Source organism: Meriones unguiculatus, chromosome 21 (assembly GCF_030254825.1).
Source record: "Meriones unguiculatus strain TT.TT164.6M chromosome 21, Bangor_MerUng_6.1, whole genome shotgun sequence".
In the NCBI taxonomy this organism is placed as follows: Eukaryota; Metazoa; Chordata; class Mammalia; order Rodentia; family Muridae; genus Meriones; species Meriones unguiculatus.
This window is the reverse complement of record NC_083368.1, coordinates 24,065,377-24,083,689: the sequence shown is the minus strand read 5'-3', so window position 1 is coordinate 24,083,689 and position 18,313 is coordinate 24,065,377. Positions and strand designations below refer to the sequence as shown.

At 36.6% G+C, this 18,313-nt stretch overlaps 1 protein-coding gene across 2 annotated transcripts in view; it reads left to right on the top strand.

The window, feature by feature from the left end:
* Cacna2d1 (calcium voltage-gated channel auxiliary subunit alpha2delta 1) overlaps positions 1–18,313 on the top strand; it is a 448,878-nt gene that overhangs the window by 390,219 nt on the left and 40,346 nt on the right. For both annotated transcript variants that reach the window (XM_060374048.1, XM_060374047.1), the window contains exons 19-21: positions 4,133–4,204; positions 7,396–7,467; positions 13,017–13,078. In XM_060374048.1, coding sequence (XP_060230031.1) covers positions 4,133–4,204; positions 7,396–7,467; positions 13,017–13,078 — 206 coding nt within the window. The remainder of the gene's footprint in view (positions 1–4,132; positions 4,205–7,395; positions 7,468–13,016; positions 13,079–18,313) is intronic.

Sequence of the window (18,313 nt, the reverse complement as noted above, 5' to 3'; positions counted from 1 at the left end):
AACGTTCAATATTTATAATATCCTAATACTTTATTACAGTTCATTCAGGCTGCTATGCCAAAAAATTTAAGCATAGGCTGATAGCTTCTAAAGAATAAAATGTATTTTACACTTTTTTTAAATTGTGTTAATACATACAGGCCTAAGACATGAGTGGGACCAGTGTATGCTCCTCGGCAGACAACTCTTTTCTTAACATCACATGGTAGAGGGGACAGGCAGGCAAAGGGGTCTCTCTGGTTTCCTTTACATAAGCATAATTCCATTGTAAGCTGTTGTCGCCATAACCCAAAGAGGCCCAACTTTCTTTTCCAACCCCATCACCACGGCAGGATTGCTACAAAAAAAAAAAAAAAAAAAAATTGCTGGGGCATTTCTAATATTTATATCTTATCTACTTGTGTTATGCACATTTGAAAAATTTTTATTTTTCAATCTGTTTTGTTTCAGCCAAGAAAAATTATCTAGGACAAAATCTCCCCCTCCCTTCAATTTTTAGATTCTTATAGATAATTTCGGGAGGGGGGATGAACAGTTTCTTTAAAACATGATTTTTACTGCCATTAATAGTTTTGGTTTTTGTTGGCGCCTTGTTTTGCTTTGTTGTCATGGACTCTATGATACAAATATTTTGAATTGTGACATCACTTGTTCTGTTTCCTGTCAAGGAAGTAGCTGACTAAAATTGACCTGAGACTATAATTCTTATTATGTTGATATGTAGGATAATGAACTACTATTTTTCTGTTGCTTTAGCCTATTGGTGTGGGTATACCAACAATTAATTTAAGGAAAAGGAGACCCAACGTTCAGGTAACTGTGAATGAAGGTAGACAGCAGCGCTTTCAAATTCACTAAATCAGAGTTGAGATCAAGCTTCTATTCTCAAAGCTTACAATTGAAGGTGCTTTACCTGACAACAAGCTGCCAGAGCATGAGGCAAAAAGAGCTTCTTGTCTAAGTGAGCTGGAGCAAAGCGTGTTAATTCTGATAAAGGGTGTGCACTGGCTGAAAGATGGCAAAGAAAGTTTACCTAATGGTAATCAGTGTAATCAGAATGAAATGGCTCCTGAAGAAATTTGTTACTAAATTTGGTGAAATTAATATCATATTCTTGTTTTCCTAATCATTTGCCTGTGAACTTGATTTTTAAGTCTAATAAAGTCATGGTTTCTGTGCTGTGGTTTCCATGAATGGGAATTTTTTTAGCCAAGTTGTTTTGTTTTCTTTTAATTTGTAAAAGTTGAATTTTTGATGCTGGAGAGATGTCACAATGGCCAAGAACACTGGCTGCTCTTCCAAAGAACACAAGTATGATATGCAGCACCCACATGGTAGTTCACAGACGTCAGTAATCCTTGTTCTAGTGGACTCACTGCCCGCTTCTGCTTTCTGTGGACAATGCACTCACATAGTGCTAGACGCACCTGCAGACAAAGCACACACATAAAATAAATATAAGTAAATCCAAAAAACCAAAATAACAACAAAAAACCTATTAAGTTGAGAATCTTCCCTTCAACTATTTAAAAACATTCAAATTTGGGAATTAAAAATGTGAATCTCTGTTCTTTGGGAAACTATCCTAAACCCTCTTTTCGATGTAAATTACAAATATATGTAGGCACAGGGCATCCAGCATAAGAGGATATTCCTATAACTTCTTCAGAGATATTCAAAATGTTGGAGAAAATTTAACATCATTGTAGATTTTTGGTGTAAGCCTCTCACTTCCTTTAAAACGTGTTAGTATTCTACCGAAGAGGCAGCATGGTATTGTGATCATAAAGTACGGATTAGCGAGACTGAGTTGAAATCTGATTTCATCTTTGAACAGTACACAGTCTCATTTTTCATTCCACTTGGGAAATTAAACATACGTATTGATGCCATGCCCCACCCACGAAAGTACTCATTGAATTTAGGATCCAAAAAGGTTTTAAGCTTCTTATTCATCCAAAGTGTAACAGCATGGAGTAGGCGAAGCTTTAATTCTCTCACAGAGCTAGAGCTCAGTGGTAATCAGAGTCTTGTGTTGCTGCATATGAAAGTCTTAGGAGCTTTCATGGTCCCTAAAGAGGTTACAATGATGTATATGCCTTTCTCAACTAGGAAACTATTTTGTTTCTCTGCTTGCATGTAACTTTGTAATATCTTAAATTATAGTTTTTGCTGTCATGTGCGTTTGGGTGAATTTTATTTTTACCACAACCCCAAATAGTGCATGTAAATATTATTAAATAATTACAAATAAACTTTAATAATGATTATTTTTTATTCTAAGTAAATTCTAAATGGCAAACTAGCAACCACATAAGTCTTCTTAACTGGAGGAAATATTTTAAACTCTTAGGTATTATATTAATACTGACTCATAATTGTTAAAGATTTAAAACTTGTTAACATCACATACTGTCCTTTGTAACTGTGCTAGTTGAAATTCATGCTGATAAGAAATACTAGATATTTAAATTTTTATGATGGTCTTTCATGGACTTTCAGAATGAATAAACTTCAGCCTAATTATAAGACTATATTTTTAAAAAAAATTCTCTAGTTTGTTTAAAAGTGATGGATCTTTCTAAAATAATGCTCTGCCAGGTTGCCATTTACAAATACAGGTGATGCTTTGACAATTTTTCTTTATGATTTCATTTTCTTCTGTCTTTATATGTTGGATTGGGACATGACCTGCATATTCTCAATTCCTCCTGAAAATGGCTCCTCCCTGCATGCTGTTTGGGGCTGGTCATGCTATGCATTATCCATTGCATGTAAGAGAAATATTCCTATTTCTGTTTTCATTTTATCATTTGATTGTCTTGACTTTGTTTTGCATTGGTTTTATCTTAATTTTAATGTTTATGCAATAGTGTTTGTGAAATATTTGTTGTGTCTTTTTGTTACAGAAGTTGCAAGTTTCAAGGGCTTACCAAAATTTCTTAACATAGACATTTATTTCCATCTTGAATCTACCTCTCAAATGGGTTATTTGAGCAGCTAGAGCATAAGCTGTCTATTCAAACAATGCTGTATTGTGCTGAAAAACCCTGTGCTTTCTTTCAATACTATAGAAACTCTGATTACACAGAGTTCTTAAGCAATGGATATTTCCTCAATTATAAAAGGCATTGGTTGGTGACAGGGTCTCCATGGTAGAGAGTCCTAGCTGAGGACCTGGACTCAATAACTCCATCACAGAAGACACATGGACAGTATTTTAAAAAAATTGTTACTTGAAGAATCCTCATTTATCAAATGCTCTGAATAACTAAAAATTTGTTTTTTTTAATAGGAATGTTTCCTGAAATAAGGCATTTTGTATGCTTATAAAATAAATACATCCTATATGTACTATACCTATATGTACTATACATGTCATTCTTCATCTAAAGGAGATGAACAAATTGGACAAATTTTTGTCTGCTACTATTATATTAGGAGTCATGCCCCCTTAACATGGTGTTTAAAACAGGGCCAAGAGAGATGACTTTTGCAAGTTTTTGATAAAAATTTCTGTGACCCTTGCCAGTAGCCAAACACAGGCTGTATTATTGGCATCTAATTATGGCCAGATTTGTATGATACTTTTTAATAAATGTGAATGTCTACCTTCTAAAGTTTTTAGTTATCTTGCAATAAAGTTAATATTTTAACGTCTACCTTCTAAAGCTTTCAATTATTTTGAAATGCTATTTAAGTGGAATCTTTCATTCTGCTAAATGTTAGGACTCCAATATGACAAGTTATAAGGAAATGGATACATTTGTTTATCCAATAGTCTAATGACCTCATTTAATGCTTGAGAAGCCAAAATCAGAACAAATGAAGTAAATTTTAGCAGGCTAATAGTATCTCCTGAGACGTAAGTAAATACTGTATTGTGTTCCACGCAGCGATGTTAAAGTGAGAAATAATGTTTAGTGGACACATGGTTCTCTTTCTAATCACTCGCTGTCTTCAGTTGATAATTGATGATAATTGTCCGTTACACTTAAAGCTCAGTGCCTAGCCCTGAGAGAAGGTAAGTAACTTTTTAAAGCATTAATCCACACTGAATGCACTTCAAACTATTCTGTACCCTGCATTGTTTTCTAATGTCACTTGTCCTTAACTATTGTCCTCTGTGTAGAACCCTAAATCTCAGGAGCCCGTCACACTGGATTTCCTTGATGCTGAGTTAGAGAATGATATTAAAGTGGAGGTGAGTGTGTGCAGTACAACTAACCCAGACACACACATGACCTGAGCCTGGGTTTCCCATCCGTCTTTCTTCTCCCCCACAATAATGTGTCCTTCATTATTAAAATTGTGCATGTCCCAGGCTGTCTTCTTCCAGTAACTCATACCGACAAAAAATGGAAACTTCAGGTTAGCTGTGGCCTTGGTTTTTTCATTGTCTTGCCCATTGCAAAGGGAGAGCTATTTTAAATGTAAACTACAACTGTAACTTTAATAAAATTCATAGAGACAGGTATGCTGTGCAGTTGAAAGAGCAGTTGGAGGGGTTCCAGCCACCCAACCACATAAAGAGCCAGGTGAGGAAAGCGGCTGCCATGGATACTCTTAACATGTTTCTGCTGTATTTCAACAAAGCCACATGCTGCTCCTTCCGTCAGGCTGTTCCATAATAATAAAGATAGTTGCTTAATAGAAAAAAAAAAAACCTAGAAATTACTGAGTTCACAGTTACTCTCGAGTGTGGCATGGTGACTGCTGGAGTGTTTCCGGTGACATCTGTGAAGGGTTGCATGTCCTGAGTTAAAGTGAGGACTGTAGCCTGAGTCGCACTGAGTCACCATAGAGACCACATTTAGTCATCAGCTTCCCCACAATGTAGAGGCTGAGTGAAACGATATCTGAAGAGCGTAGCAAAAGACCTTCCTCATTGCAAAGTTTGTTGACTTTTTTTTTTTTTTTTTACTCACCTCTTACTTTTCACCTCCAAATGGAAAACATCTTTTTTTTTTTTTTTTTTCAATGCAGTTTATTCAGGAACATTGAACAATCCTCGGACCCCGGGGAAAGCCAGCCCACAGCTTAAATAGCCTCTGGGTAGCCAATACCAGCGTGCCACGGGGGCAATGCAGATAGGTCCACATACATGGAAGCAAGCCAGATCCTCGGCCTTAGCCAAATGTGGAGTTGTTCGTGACAGAGAGCACTCACCATCGGGAAGGTGGAAGGCAGAAACCAGCTCCATCTTTAAGGCATAGCATTCCGCAGCTCTCTACAGTTCCCCCTTTTTGTTTTAGACGCATCAGGCAAGAGTAGAGGTCTGATCTCTGATATTAGAAATAAATTGGGACTTTGTACAGATGTTCATTTAGGTGTCATCCACCCAAAGAGCATCAGACCGTCCGATACCTTTTTCTCAGAGGCGGGACCTGGGGCATCAACCCGCATGCAATCAGACATGCTCTTCTCTGGGTCCAAAGCGGCTGACCCTGAGTGCAGTGCTTAGCCTCGCATCCTGAGCGTATCATTTTAGCTTTTTATGGTATCCAACCATGCTTGGGGAGAATGTCCTGCTTCAATGGCTGTAAAGTCCTGAATGATCATGGCTGCATCACACTGTTGTGAGACTCTAATCTTGCATATATACCACAGGCAAACCAAGGAGACCAACACCAGAAGGCCTGCTAACCCTCCCATGCCCGCCCATTCCTTCAGATGATTCATGGCTGCAGCAATCCATGTTGATAATCCTGTGGCTAGTCCTGCGTCCACTCCGGTAGAATTTACTGTGACAATGGCCACTCTCAGCTGCTCCATCGTAGTATCGAATTCTCCAGTCCAATTACCTAAAATATAGCTCGACAATTGTTTAGACAGATTTGCAGCACAGGAAAAATTCTCATGTTGTATGCTAGTGACACAAAGTCCAGCATACTTTCATTGACAGCCAGGTTGAGCGATTTGCCATAGGGTATCAATTTGCTCCTGCAAGAGGTCAATCCTCTGATTGAACACCATCAAGCTTCCTTTTAGTTGAGCATTAATTCCTTTATGTACAACTAAGGCATGAGCTACATTGGCTAAATGATTATTCAGGGTCTGAGCAGTCTGCCCAGTATGACTCATGGCTAATGCCCTGGTGGTAGCTCCAACAGCCGTCAATGAGATGGTAGTAACAATGGTGGCTGTAGTTCCAAGATCCCTTTTCTGTCTGAAGAGAGTCATAGCGTGAGGGGCATCAATGGGCATAGGCACCCAGTGAGGCATGTGAGTAACCAGGGCATACCTAACTTTACTAGCATTCCAGCATTGGGCAAAAAAGCAAGTATCATTACCACAATTACTTGGCTCTATCTGGCTAATAATGAATAAAAATGGGGGATATAGACAAACAGGTGTGGGCTTATAGGAAATATTATGAGAAGCCTTAACCCCTCGTTGGAACATCCTGCGTCAGTTCTAGAACTAGCAGTGGTGGTGTCCGAGGTCTCAAACATCTTAAATGAATTGGATTCATCATCCTGTGTTTTCAGATTTGTCTCATTACACCAAGTTTTTCACTCACAACATTTATTAAAGCCCAAATGTAATGTTCTGGAAGTATGTAAAATAAAAACCAAGTTAAAGGAAATTGTGAGTTTCCAGTAGACTGTAAGTTTTTCCCTAGAAATTTGACTAGGCTGTATTTTTTCCTTTAAAGATTTATTTATTTATTCTTATGTATACAATGTTCGGTTGGGAAGTTGTAGGGGGACTATGCTATGTGACATGAAATCCTATTATGTCTTCATGATTCTTTAGATATTATTATGTAATTCTTCAGAACTGTTATGTATGATAAATGAAATATATAATATAAGGGGCAAGTGAGATGTGGGTCCTGTAGTCCAGTCCTCAAGAGACAGAGGCAAAAGGACCCTGCAAGTTTGAAATCAGCCTGGTCTATGAAGTGAGCGCCAGGGTTACAGAGTAAGAATGTATGAAAACTAACAAGCAATACCCAAATCTAAAGGGCAACTCTAAATTCCTTGTCACCAAGAATTGGTTATTTGAGTGAGGTAAGATTTTGAAATATTTCACAATACACGTTAATTCTGTGACTATACATACATCTTACTTCTCAGTATCTACTTCTCACTGAAATGTCATCAGCTTATAAGGCAATTAGGACTCCATTGCCGTTGTGGCTCAAAATTTACTGACGGATTAAGAAAAAATCACTAAGTATGTTTTTCTTCTTGCACAGTAATGTAAAATGGTTACAGTGTGGTAACTTCAAAACTCCCAAATAATCTCATCCAGTAGTGGCAACCAGTTTGCCTGTTTAAAATTCAGTTTCATTTTAGTAAGAGAAAAACCTCGATCATGAATGGTTTTATAATATTCAGTAGGTTACTTTGTTTCCCGGAATTAAGTAATTGCTTCATTTTCTTTTAGATTCGAAATAAAATGATAGATGGAGAAAGTGGAGAAAAAACATTCAGAACTCTGGTCAAATCTCAAGATGAGGTAAGAGTTAATTAAGGTTTGCTCTTAAACAAAGGTATGCGTTGAGAGTAGTGATGTTGGTAATTTGACATTCTTTTTTTAAATTTATTTATTTTTATTATTAGTTACATTTTATTAACTCTGTATCCCAGCTGTATCCCACTCTCTTATTCTCTCCCAATCCCACCCTCTCTCCTTCATGTCCTCTCTGCCTGTTCCCAAGTCCACTGCATATATTTATTGGGTTTATTAGTGAAGAGGTTTTTTTTTTATATTAAAAAACTATATTCTTGAACAAAAATCTTGCAGTAGAAAAATGGCTTGGCAATTTAAGAGCACTTGTTGCTCAATTGTGCAATCTGGAGTTCAGATCCCAGCTACCTTGTTGACAGTCTCTGAGGTGCCTTTAACTTAAATTCCAAGAGCTCTGGTACGCCTTTTCAACCTCTGCCAACAACTACAATACACATGGACACATACACTCACCTAGAGACATATGCACACACACACGTGTAAATAAATCTTTTGAACACTATGTTCTTGAAACTACATTTAATGTCTACATGGTTTTATTATTATAAAAATAGATTTCTGCTGGGATACAAAGTGAATAAATTGTAATAAATTTAAAAATTAATAAAAAAATAAAAAATAGATTTCTTTACTCTAGGAATGTGGTAACATTTAACTTAAGGTTTATTCTATGTTACCTTGTACCGTCTGTGTACACAATGTTCTACTGATTGTGTGATGTGTGTTTTGTCTTGTTTTTCTATTTATACCCTCTATACCCTTTAAAATTTTCCTACATTTAGGTCTGAAAATAAATTATGTGATAACAAGTCACTGGTATATATAATAAATTGAATTGCTTCATGACTGAGTGTAAGATATTTTTATATGTGGGGACACTCTCTGTCACTGGTCATCTGTGAAATAAAAACAGACAATCGCATATTTGAATGTTCAGAAAGAGGCAGGATTAAGATGTTTTTGTGCCTGTAAGTTTAATTGCAACTTTCATGTACAACATGTATTCTTTACTCAAAATCCTGTATGCTGTAGGAGCATGTCTTCTTCCTAATTTCTTGAGAGCTCTTTTCCTAAAAAGAACATACAACCTAAACATTTTGAACAGCACACAACATTTCTATTTTGATATAATTATGAGGGCCTATTAACCAGAAGAGAAAAGGAGGTACTCAAACTTTTGTTTTTATTGAAATATCAACTCTAGTTGCCTCTACGTTAGCCAGGGTCTTTTCCCTTGCCCTCTGAATCAAGGAAGTAAAGTATTTAACAGTTTTGCCAATTCCTCCAAGAGCTTTGACCTTCACATTCTTTATGCAGCTCACAATTCACATTGTCATTTCCCTCTTCCAACTTACTGTCCACGCAGTCAGACTTTGAACAGTGGTCACCTATGAACCATATTTGCCTGCTTTTGGTTTCTCTTAAATGCAGTTTGAGGATAAATGCATTTGCTAGTCATCTATTAAAATATTGCTAGTCTATTTTGATCTATGATCTAGGTTTTCAATCAAGAAAATCTGTTATTTACTTTGAACAAAACTTTTTGATGTTAAATGTCAGATTTACAAAAATATTAAAATAATTGTAACATATACATTATTTTGATTTTTTCATTTTTTCTTTTATTGAAAATAGATTTTTTTCTCACATAATATATCTTTAATATGATTTTTTCTCACATATTATATTCCCTTATTCTTCCCAGTTCCTCCTCAACTCCTATTTGTCTCTCATTAGAAAACAGATTTCTTAGGAATAATAATAAAATAAAATATAATGCAACAAGTTAAAAAAATAACTAGCACATCAGGATAAGACAAACCAAACAAACAAAAGGAAGAGAGCCCAAGAAAAGGTATGAAGTGCAGAGACCAATTCATTCACACATTCACGACTCTCATCAAAACACTAAACTATGGCCATAATTTTTACCCCAAATGCCTGTAGGGTAAAAATAATGACATATCTATCATCTATTATATATATTGTATTTATTATATTGTATAATTGTTATATATTACATACATGTTATATATAGTATATATTGAATATTATATATGTATTATATATAATTGTATATTACGTACAATGTACAATAAATACAATATAATATTGTATATATTCTATTACTGTAATGGTATAATATATAACATTTAATAATATATTATTAAATTATAATATGCAATATACAATTATATTTTGACTATTATATATTCATAGAATAAAATAAAAAGTAAGATAATTTTTAGAAAATAGTTCTGAGAAGTCTTTATGAGACAAGGAATCTTCCAACACACCACTTTATTTTATTTCTTGTTGCCCATTTCCTGCTGGGCATGCACCCTATACCTTAAGGATAGTTTGTTTCCCCAGGGAGACTCCTTTGGAAAGAAAGAAATTTTCATTTGCGAGTGGGTATCAGCTGGGAAGAGCCTCTGGGTTAGGGCTGGGACACGTGTCCACTGCTTCCTTCAGCTCCTCAACCCCGTCTGGTAAACACCGCGCAGGACCTGTGCATGCTCTGCGGCCTCGTGGATTTATTCTGTGATTGGAGGGGGCCTTATCTCTTGGCTGTCCTCCATTGCTTCTGGCTCTTACAATCTTTCTGTCTCTTCTTTCACAGAAATCCCTGAACCCCAATGGGAGGTATTTGTTAAAGATATCCTGTTTAGGGCTGAGTTTTCCAAGATATTTCCTTTTTTTGCATATTGTCTAGTTGTAGGTCTCTGTATTTATTGCCATACATGTCAGCAGAGAGTGTCCCTAATGATGGCAGAGCAAAGCACTGACCTATGAGTATAGTAGATTGTCATTAGGACTATTTATATTGCTATATTCTTTTAGTAGAACAGTAGTAGTTGGTTTTATCATAGATCCCAGAGCTACCAAGTCTCAGGTTCTTGGCTATTAAAGCAGTGTTGGGTATGGATTCTATCTCATGGGGTGGCCCTTCAGACAAGTCAGATATTGGTTGGTTACTCTCACAAGCTTTTTCCACCATTACACTAGCATGTCTTGGAGGTTGAACACTATTGTAGATCAAGTGGGTTGTGGATGGGTTGGTGTTTATGTTTTTCCTTTGGCAGCCTGCAGAATGCCTGCCTGTACTAAAGACACCAGAAAGTAGAGGTGAAGGCTCTTTGTAGGTTTCAGCTTAACTTCTCGATGGTCAATGAGTTATGTAGGTGTCCAATTCAACAGCGGGCCCTTGTTTTCCATTTGTAGAAAGCAACCTATAATCTTGGCATCAGCAAGAGTAGTCTGGGGGTTCCCTTGGCCTTCCTTGTCCAACAATTCAGGCTGATGTAACTCACTCCTAGTACTGGAAACCTCATTTAGTAACAAGAGATGTCCAGTTAGGGCTCTCTCTTTCATGTTATTTGGTAACTCCATTTTAACCACATTCATATATGTATATATTTTAGGAAACTTTTATTATATTAGATTTCTATAGTACTCAAATGACCCTAAATGTTAGCTGTCTCTTTCCAAATTCTCTCCTTTGTCTGCCCTCTTCCCTCTCGTCACTTTATCCTTCAGTTCCAGCTTTCCTCCATCAATCCATAACTATCTAATCTATTTCCATTTCCTAGATTGATATATCTGTACCTCCTAGATCCTTACTCTATACCTGACCTCTGTGGTTCTAAGCATTATAGCTTGGTTATAATTGATTTAACTGCTAATATGCGCATATATGTGAATACATACGATATTTGTCGTTCTGAGTCTGGCTTACCTCACTCATCATTATTTTTTCTACTTCCATCTATTTACCTGCTAACTTCATGATTTTATTTTTTAATGACTGAGTAATATTCTATTGTATAAATGTACCACATTTTGTTTATCCATTCATCTGTTAAGGGATATCTAGGTTGTTTCTAAGTTCTGGCTATTATACATAGAACAGCAATGAACATGGTTGAACAAATATCTCTATGTTAGGATAAGTGTTCTGTGGACTCTTTCCCAAGAGTGATATAGCTGGATCTTGAGGTAGATTGATTTCCATTTTCCTGAGGAACTACAACACTGATTTCCATAGTGCTTGTGTAAGTTTGCAGAGGCAATAAAGCAAAAATTTAATAAAGGAGACCTTACGAATCTGAAAAGCTTCTGCATAAGTCAAGACACCATTATTTGGACAAAGCAGCAGCCTAAAGAATGGAAAAAGATTTTTACCAACTGCACATTTGATAGATGTCTAATTTCCAAAATATATCTACAACTCAAAGAGAGATAGCAAGAAAATAAATAAGTCCAACTAAAGAATGGAATACAGGTCTAAACAGGAAATTCTCAAAATAAGAAACTCAAATGGCTGAGACACACCTAAAGAAATGTTCAATATCTTTAGTCATCAAGGTAATGCAAATCACAACTACTTTGTGATTTCATCTTACATCTGCCATGTTGGTAAGATCAATAAACAAAAGACAGCTCATGCTGGAAAGGATATGGAGTAAGAAACACACATCCATTGCTTGTAAGACGTTATTCTGATTTTAAGACGTTATCATTGAATTACATCTGTTGTTACTTTATGCAAAATTTAGCGTGAATTTTAAGTTATTATAATAACATTTAAATTACAATGCTTTAGTCTAGCTTAACTGAAAGTATCAGAACTCGTCAGACAAAAGTCAGAAAATGGTGAAATCTGTTATTTCTTGAAAGAAATCATTAAACTTTTCTTTGCACCGTTTTTCACTCCTATGATATAGGAAAGTTGAATGTTAACACGTATCAACACTGGATGACAGATCATTTTATTTCCAGGCATGTGCCCTATTTCCCACAGAGGATCTCTTCACAAGGAATAATGAATACTTTTCACACACCTGCCTCAGATTAATTTATAGATTTTTTCCATATTCATCTTTATCAGGAGCTCAGTTATTCTTTAATAAGGCAAATGCACAGAGTAAGAAAGTAAAAGCTACATCTGTGCAATTAATATACCTAGTAGAAGAAACAATGAATGTGTTTACTTGCATTCTATGACACAAGAGGTATCGTACATCCATGAACTCTGTGCTTTGCCTGGCAAATAAAAGGTTTTTCTAACCTTCAAAGATGGAGTAATTATCTACTTACAACAGCATGATATATCCATACAAAGGCATTGTGAGATTTTAATTGCAGAAATGCTAATGCATTTTCCTCCTCATATCAGCCGTCCTTTGCAAACATGCTCTACTCTGGTGGATATGTGAGCCTTGTCTAATATTCTATAATCCCATTTCATCATTAAATGAGCTTTTAAAAAATGTTTCAGAGTTTTGAAGAAAGTGCTTTGTTATAAAATATTAGGCTTTTATGCTTATCAATCCCTAACTGTTTCATTTGAGTACTTAGTTCTATTTCATACTTTTACTAGATAAGCATGCACAACATTTCTAAATTGTATAATATAATATGTCATTCACTTGTGAAAAATCACCACAGAATTTCCATGTGGACATTGTATTTTTACTCATTCTAAAAACTCAGAGATGAGGAGCTATAATGACCATATTTAACTTTCTTTCTAGAGATACATTGACAAAGGAAACCGAACATACACATGGACACCTGTCAATGGCACAGATTACAGGTACCTAAGTACATTTATAAATGTCTTGTATAAAGGGCTATTCAATTCAATGCAATTTTTTTCTAATATTTGGTAGCCTGTTTTCAATAGCGTAGCATGAAATCTTAATTTTAGTTAGCTGTGTTCAGTGGAAATTTCAATAGAGCAATTACTCCGTATAATAGGAAAAAAAAAGTTACAGAATCTGATTTTCAGACTGCAAAAGGTGAAAAGTAACTAGCAGTATAGTATTTAGAAATGATTTGTTTACTTAATGACAATAGTAATGGAAATGATGTAATCCCCATAACTATTTATAGTTACTTCTGTTGGTTTCTTCTTTTATTTCCATTTAACTTAATAGTTTTTATTTATGTTGTGGCTTAGCTTAAAAGTAACTGTGTGCTTTCGTTTGTCACAGTATGTGTTATGAAATAACTTTAGCCCTGCTGACTAGTTTAAAAATATCTGGTTCCCTCTCCTTTTCTGAACTTTGGAGCCTAGACAGCCTAATACTCAATAATCTGTAGGATGATTCTTTCCTTTCCTCACAGCCAATGACAATCTACTCTACCCCTTACCATACTTCTCTCTTTGTTTTTGCATTTCTTGGTTTCTCTGTGTAGTGCCTGCTGCCCTGGAATTTACTTTGTAGAACAGGCCTCAAACTCAGAGTTCTGTCTGCCTCTGCCTCCCAAATGCTAGGATTGAAGGTAGGTACCTCCACCGCCCAGCTACTCGACTCTCTTGCTTTAAGTCTTCTCAGAGCTCTGTGATTTCTATTTGGTCCTGTGTCCCACATCACTGGACAAGTAAAATGTTTCTTCTTGTTACTCATTATCTCTTCTTCTTGGTAATTCTCATTTTTTAAATTTTATATCATCAAACCATACTTCCCATCCAGCCTTCCTTCATTTTAATAGTCATTGCTCTTTCTTCTAAGATAGACTCATTTTCACTCTCCTACATTCATAGAAATCCATATTATTCTGTGACCACTATTGAAGTTATATTTATATGTGAAAGTAAAACAAGATATCTTTGCTAAAATAAATCCTAAACTAAAAATAGCAGGTCAAAATTTTACCATTATTTCCACAGACTTAGAATTAGTCTGTCAAGGAGCTCCACAAGAAGAGCAACAGAATCAAAAATACCTGGGCCCAGGGGTCTTTTCTGAGACTGACACTCCAACCAAGGACCATGCATGGAAATAACCTAGAACCTCTGCTCAGATAACCTAGAACCCCATGGCAGCTCAGTGTCCAAGTGGGTTCCCTAGTAAAGGGAAAAGGGACTGTCTCTGACATGAACTCAGTGGCTGGCTCATTGATCACCACTCCCTGATGGGGGAGTAGCCTTACCAGGCCACGGAGGAAGACAATGCAGCTAGTCCTGATGAGAACTGATAAGCTCTCAGATGGAAGGGGAGGAGGACCTCCCTTATCGTTGGATGTAGACAGGGGCATGGGAAGAGATGAGGAAGGGAGGGGGCTACAGCTAGGATACAAAGTGAATAAACTATAATTAATAAAAAAAATTACTCTGCCAAGTTGTTTCCATGTTTCTAAAAGTTTAACCTCAATTTCTGTTTTTATTAATGGAATAATTATAAGCACTTGGAAACAGTCAAGGTCTATAACCTACATTCATGTAATACTAAGAAAGATGAATCTCCATTTCTCCACCTTCTCTTCTCTAATGAGCTCATCATCTCCTACTTATTCACTGACTTCAAAATCATCTGGAGCTTTTACATTTTATCTATAGCAGCTTCATATCCTACAAATCCTTTCCAACACCACATTTTACCTAACTCTTGGCAGCCTTGAGGGCCTGGAGATTTCAACAACACAACAAATTTAAGATGCTCTTATATGTCTTAATTTTTTTTTCTTGTTGTTGTTGCTGCTGCTGTTGTTGTTGTTTTTCTAGACAGGGATTCTCCTTGCAGCCTTGTCTATCCTGTACTTGTGTTGTACACCAGGCTGGCCTCAAATTCAGAGATCGGCCTGCCTCTGCCTCCCCAAGTGCTGGAATTATGTATGTTTTTTGATGACTTACTTCTTCTCCTCAAAACCGTAAATCTTCCGTGCAGTTTCTCTTACGTGATTTTATTTTTCTCTACTCTGTTGAAAAATGCTGTGGTGAGGGAAAACTTGTCACTATAGTGCTCAGCTTTTCTCTTTAGTTCTAATCTCACTACAGAAAAAGATCATACTTGATTATCATCGTTAATACAACTCCACTCTAATCCCCTAGTTGGCATCTTACTCAATATAACACAGCCTAGCATGGCAACAGTTCCCTAACCATTTCATTCTCCTTTCCACTAGCTTTCTCAAATTACTGTTCATATGCTCAACTGAACAGCCTCTGGTGAAGCCTTATTTCTCCTCAAAGACACATGTAGCATTCTATATTAATGCCTTTGTTCCTAAAGGCACTTTGAGTTAAGATAACTTTCTAAGGACAAGCCTCCTGTTCATTCCTCATCTACTTTGTCTCTCAATACTCTTCAGAAAGGCATTTCTAAGATATTTAGTTAAAATCCTATGTTGCCACTCTTTAGCTCACCTAAAACTCCCTACAGTTTCTTCACAAACAGGCTTATAGAGAGACATTTAACTCTGTTGAAGACTGTTTCCTTAAGTCCTAAGAAGACTACCATGCTCATAACACAGGGACACAAAGTACATACTTTCTAAATGAGTATAAAGCCGAAGAGTCTCATTTTGAAGAAATAAGTTGTCTCATTTTTTTCTTTCATCATTATTATTAATTATTATTATTATTATTATTATTATTTACAGTTTACTTTGTGTCTCGGTTGTAGCTCCCTCCCTCATCAACTTCCACTCCCACCCTCCCACCTTCTTCCCTAGTCCACAGATAGGATAAGTCTTCCTCCTCTACTGTCTGACCCTGACAGTTTTAACTTGAACAAGCTTGCAATCTGTTTCATCAGAAAATTATAGTCCTGAATTTTTTTTATTTTTTATTAATTTTTATTTTTTATATTAATTGCAAGTTATTTACTTTGTATCCCAGTCGTAGCCCCCTCCCTCATTCCCTCCCAATCCCACCCTCTCTCACTCATTTCCTCCCTCCCCCTTTCCAAGTCCACTGCTAGGGGAGGTTCTCCTCCCCTTCCATCTGACCTTAGTCATCTTTCAGTTTTTGAGTAAACCTTTAAAAGCCCACAAAGTTGCCGGACACCAGGAAGCTCTGTTTCTTAAAAAATGATGTCAAAACACAGTATAAACCAAAGGTATTGGTTGCAAAGGTATTGGGGGAGTATGGTTCCTGCCTTTGTTGTTAAGACAAGAATAGTATAGAAACATGTAATATTTTTTTTTTTACCATGACAATGAGTCAGCCATGTTAGTTGCTTTTACTTCAGTTGCAAATCTACCTTTGCGGTTATCTAAATTTTTGGGTCCTGTTACTGTGTTAATTCCTTATGGAAGTTTTAACTGCATTCACACACATCCTGCCTCCTCCCAGATCCATTCCCTGCCTCCCTCCCTACCCAAATTTATGTCTTTAGAAAAAAATTAATCTCATCAAGTCCAGTATCTTCTGCCTGTATATTCTTGAATATGTTAACTTACACTGAAGTGTGGTCTGACTAGGGGCTAACCTGATTAAAAACTTCTCCTTACTTTTTCAGTAGTAATAAATATCTCACAACTTTTAACTGGTGCTGGAATTTTGTGCCTATCCCCCTTCTCCATGATGGGTCATTTTCTGGCTTCAGCTTGGACAGGTCTTATTGATTCTTTATAACTGCTCTCCATTCATAAGTGCAGCTGTACCTAGTAAACACTGAATCATGTAGTTATCCACCATCCCTGGCTCTTATCGCTCATCTTCCACATTGAAATCTGAGCCTTAAAATGTAATATAGATACCCAGTTTAAAGCTGAGCATTCTGCAGTCTCTTATTGTCTTCATCTCAGCCACTTGTGCATCTCTGCGCTAATGACCATCTCATACAAATAGAAATCTCTTTGCTTAGGCTTGAGGAGATGCATTAATCTATAGATGTAACGATAAGTTGCTTGATGTTGGTTTAGTGCTTTGTGTATTTAACAGAATTGTTATTCTGTTAGTAGATTCACTCTTAGAGCCCAAAAATGGTGCAAGGCATGGACTTCGTCTTATGGCGTTGGCCTTATACCCAATTAGAAAGTGGTTTGTAGCTTCCAGGCTGTTCATGACACTGTTACGTAATTGGGCCTATCTTGCCAGCCCAATCATTACTGTAGCTTACAATGTTCACAGGCAGTTCTAAGTTGGTAATTGTCTCACAGATCGCCTCTTCACTCAAACTCTTTCCTTTACACACCCGGGAGCCGTGTGTAGTGTGGTGTGTAGTGTGAGCATTGTTCTTTCCTCAAGTTCTGAACCACTCTCTGCTCACAATACATTACATTGAAACTATTACGAATGGTATCGATGGTGCATGTTTCTAACGGCCTCTCTGCTCTGTCCCTTTGCTGCTTTTGTCACCTCGCAGCTCTGAAGGAGAGAGCCAGAGCCGTGGCCTCCTTACTTTGCATGCTTTCCTCACAGAGTCCAGTCCCAAGTCTCTAACCTTGGTGCCAATTAAATGCATATTCTAAAGTCTAGGCACATAGATTCACAAGTAATGAACAAGTACATATCATATTCTGCCTGAAACTCTAGGACTTGATTAAATGAATGACATACCAATTTCAGACCCAGGTGGTTTCTTTCTGTTTCCTTAAACTTTGTTCTAACCTAGGCAACACATTTTAAAATGCAAATAATGACTTCTTTCACTGGAATGTAGTGTTTTTCTAAAGAGATTTACTTTGATGGGGATAAACAGCCCGAGTTGAAAACTGTGTTATAGTCCATTTAATTCAGTTAACTAGGTTTATGTGCATCACAAAACTATTGCCTGGACTCTATCATCCATCATGTGTCACTTGCTTTATTAAACTCTAATCTCTGAGAGGAAATAAAGAAGCCTTGTTGTATTGGGTTCACATTACGAGATCAAGCAATCCTTCCATAGGATAGCATCACTGCCTTGGAATGTTGGTAAAGATCTTATCTGGGATATGTAGAAGAAACAACTGTTGGGTTGACTTGAAAATAGATATAAGTATTTTTCTATAGAATGATTTGTGACTATGAGTAACAGCATCAGTCTTGCAGGCCAACACATAATGTATTTAATGTGCCAATTTTACAGCTTTCATTGGGATCCCCATGGGTTGTTAT